Raw genomic sequence first — 3,334 nt, forward strand, 5'->3', positions numbered from 1 at the left:
TTTTTAATGACGGCCAGCTGTCCGTCCGTCACACACTTTTAGACAACTATTCGGTATTTCTGTATCGCCATCTCTCGATCCCGATTTCCCGACGACGAGCGTCGTAAGATCGACCTGCGTCCCTCCCTCCCTCCCTCCCTCCCTCTCTCTACTCTTAATGATTGTTTAAAATATATATACATAAATATATATACATAGTTCGTTTTTTGTATGTTTATTATCTAATTAAGTTACATAATATTTTATGAAACTTTAAGAGAGAAAATAAAAACTTATGTAATAGAAAAAATAAAAGTGAGAATTAATTTTACTGTGTGAATGAAGATATATACAGAGTGTCCAGCAACTCACGAATATAAATTGAATGGCATATTTCTGAGCTCAAGTGGAGACAAAAATCCTAATATCAGAATGTTGAGGTTTAAATTAATCATTAAATTAATAATATAATTAATAGCATAGCTAGAGTAAATAACTGCGCAAATAGTGTTGACATATTTTAATCCAATATTACTGTTAAGTTTGAATACCTAAGTCCATTGGCCCACACTATAGCATGACATCATGTTATGTTCAGATTTGATTTAGTTTCTGTTGACACATTGTGCCAACATGCAATACTCAAATTTTACTGTTTTTATGCTAAGAAACTTCTGTTTAATTTTTGCAAAATTTAGAATTAATTAAAAAATATTGTGTTATCCACATTACAATAGATGTTTTTTCATTAATGATCATTCAAACAATGTCTCAAAAATTAAATCTAGTGAATTAACTAAAAGTAAATAAAATCACACTTTTGTATAATATTGTTATTTATTAACAATTATCCAAGAAAAAATATATATAAAACATTCTCTAGTTTTTATAATAAATACAATCCATTTAAGTGATATATTTTATCACTTTATTACACCATGAAAGCGCATTAATCATATGAAATAGAAATATGGTATGGTAAATAATAATGAAAAATTATAACATTATTATTCAAAAAATAGAATTTCTAATGTGAAACATTATTATACCCTTGATTTACATCTATATAATTGTGTTCTCTTTTATATGTACAAAAATCTCCTATCTCACATTGAAATTATAACATATCTTATCACACTTTAAATGTATGTATTCTTGTAATACACACGCTGCATTTGGATGCAACGCACAAAATATACCACAAATAAATAGACTGGAGGAGGCGGAAGTGGTGGGCACTTAAGTTATGTAGGTGGTCATAGAGCTCCGCAAATTTATCCGACACCGTCCCCTTATCATAATCCACAACTAGCATTTTTACCTCCCAGTGCACAAGTAAGTAGATATTTATATTGGACCCACCTCTCATTCTCATGAATCATGCATGCGTTTATCAGTAATTAGTGATTGCAATCTGTAACATTCTCCAATCGTTATACAGTTTAAATTGTGTGTATGTGCAGGAGCTGAAAACACCACTATCGCTGAAATCTGCCAGTGCAGTGACAACTCGGTTCGGCGATTTAACTTTAGAATCCCCAACTCCATTAAGAAATACAGAGACAAGCTTTACTCAAAACTCCGACTCTGAATCACAAGTGGCAAAAATCAATGCTGTATTTCCGACAGTTTCTGATACACATATTCGTCTTTTATTGAAAAAGTAAGTTTCTTCTACAAATTATCTGTTAGCAAAATTTTCCATCTGAAATTTACTTCACATTTTCATATCCATAATAAATATTAATATCAATAAATACTAATATGAACGGAAATATGAAATATTAATACTAATATTAATATAAAACTACCATATGTAGACAAAATTGTAAATTTTTCACATACATTGGTTGTTTATCCAAGTCTTCAGCTACTATTTACCTTAATTAACACTATAACAGATTTAGTGCTAAGTCGACAGCCAATGTCTTTCAGATACCATAACAGAGCAGCTTTGGTCATGAGTGCCCTCCAAGTGGAAAAGAATCCTCTTTGCGCCCCAGGACCATGTACACCTGTAGGAGTGCATTCAAATTATACAATCCCGAGATGGCGTCTACCAGCTCATGCTATACATGCAGCACTAACATTGAGTCCGCCTCGCGGAGTTCGGCCAGCCCCTAACTCCCCAAAAATGAAACTTAGGTTTAATTATATATTCATAGTTTCAGTTTCTCACCACCCAGTCTGGATGCTAGATGTTGATATCGTATCTTGTGATAATTTGAAACAAATATATCAGACAAAAAGTATTATTTTTTTTGCATTGTTATATTATTGTCTAGTATATTTCATATGTGTATATATATATATGATATTACAATGGAACTTTATAATAGTGCACCTGGGAATAGCGCACAACATCCCTTTTGCTTGAAAGGACATGTTCGTGCAAATCTCGCGTGGCCGCCATGGCCTTGAATTTCACGAAAGTGGGGGTAACTATTTGTTATAGCGTTTCAAAGCCCCTTACAGTGCGCTATTACGAGATTCCATTGTATTAATATTATATAGCGATAGCATGTATCAATGAAATCATAGATTTCCTTGAATTATTTTTAGGTATTAATGGAAATGCAAACATTTATATAGTAGATTAGCCGATTTTCCAATAATTTATGTCATGCACGATAGCAAATATGAATATTAAATAATAGTTTAATAGACATAAATTTATTCTTATTAATGTCGCTATTTTAATTTTTTATTGTTACCTTATTATTTTTAAGAAAAAATGCAAAAAAATTTTGTTTGTTATATTCATCAATGATACACAATTTTAGATATTTATTATACTGATTTTATTTTAATTTTTAGTTGTTTACTCCTGGTTTATATACACGCAGTACATTGATGTTAAACAAAATTTCTGTTATTTAGAATAGGTTGGTTTATGTTTTATATTATTTACATATCATTTTTGTTTGTTGTTGAAATTAAAGCTTATATTATTTTTTTAATTAAATATTTTGTTTTGTTGTATTGTTAGACAGTAGGATATCTTATATAAAAGAAATAAAAGAGTTTTTGCATGCACCTTTTTAATGTATTATATCATTTATGATAATAAAATAGAATTATGTGTGTTTACATATATACGCGCATACACACACATATACATACATAGTGTCTTATTTTAAATCATAACGGCTGTATATTGCTGAAACTAATCCATTTCTAAAAAAAAAAAAAAAAATTTATAATAAAAATTATAGGGGGTTTCTCTCTCTTTCAATTGCATTCTGTAAATTAGTCTGATTCGGTTCTATATATACAAATGCTTTCGAGATTTTAAGGTCACTTTTTTTTTTTTTTTTATGAAGGGAAAAAATATAATTTTATATATATTTTTTTA

At 29.6% G+C, this 3,334-nt stretch overlaps 1 protein-coding gene across 6 annotated transcripts in view; it reads left to right on the top strand.

The window, feature by feature from the left end:
• The window catches only part of LOC115238063, a 12,762-nt gene that overhangs the window by 1,833 nt on the left and 7,595 nt on the right, over positions 1-3,334 (top strand). For 4 of the 6 annotated variants that reach the window (XM_029811572.1, XM_029811574.1, XM_029811576.1 and 1 more), the window contains exons 3-5: positions 1,192-1,314; positions 1,443-1,642; positions 1,915-2,124. In XM_029811572.1, coding sequence (XP_029667432.1) covers positions 1,192-1,314; positions 1,443-1,642; positions 1,915-2,124 — 533 coding nt within the window. The remainder of the gene's footprint in view (positions 1-1,191; positions 1,315-1,442; positions 1,643-1,914; positions 2,125-3,334) is intronic. The other 2 variants (XM_029811578.1, XM_029811575.1) reach the window with 2 other exon arrangements.

Source organism: Formica exsecta, unplaced genomic scaffold (assembly GCF_003651465.1).
Source record: "Formica exsecta isolate Colony F162 unplaced genomic scaffold, ASM365146v1 scaffold32, whole genome shotgun sequence".
Lineage (NCBI taxonomy): Eukaryota > Metazoa > Arthropoda > Insecta > Hymenoptera > Formicidae > Formica > Formica exsecta.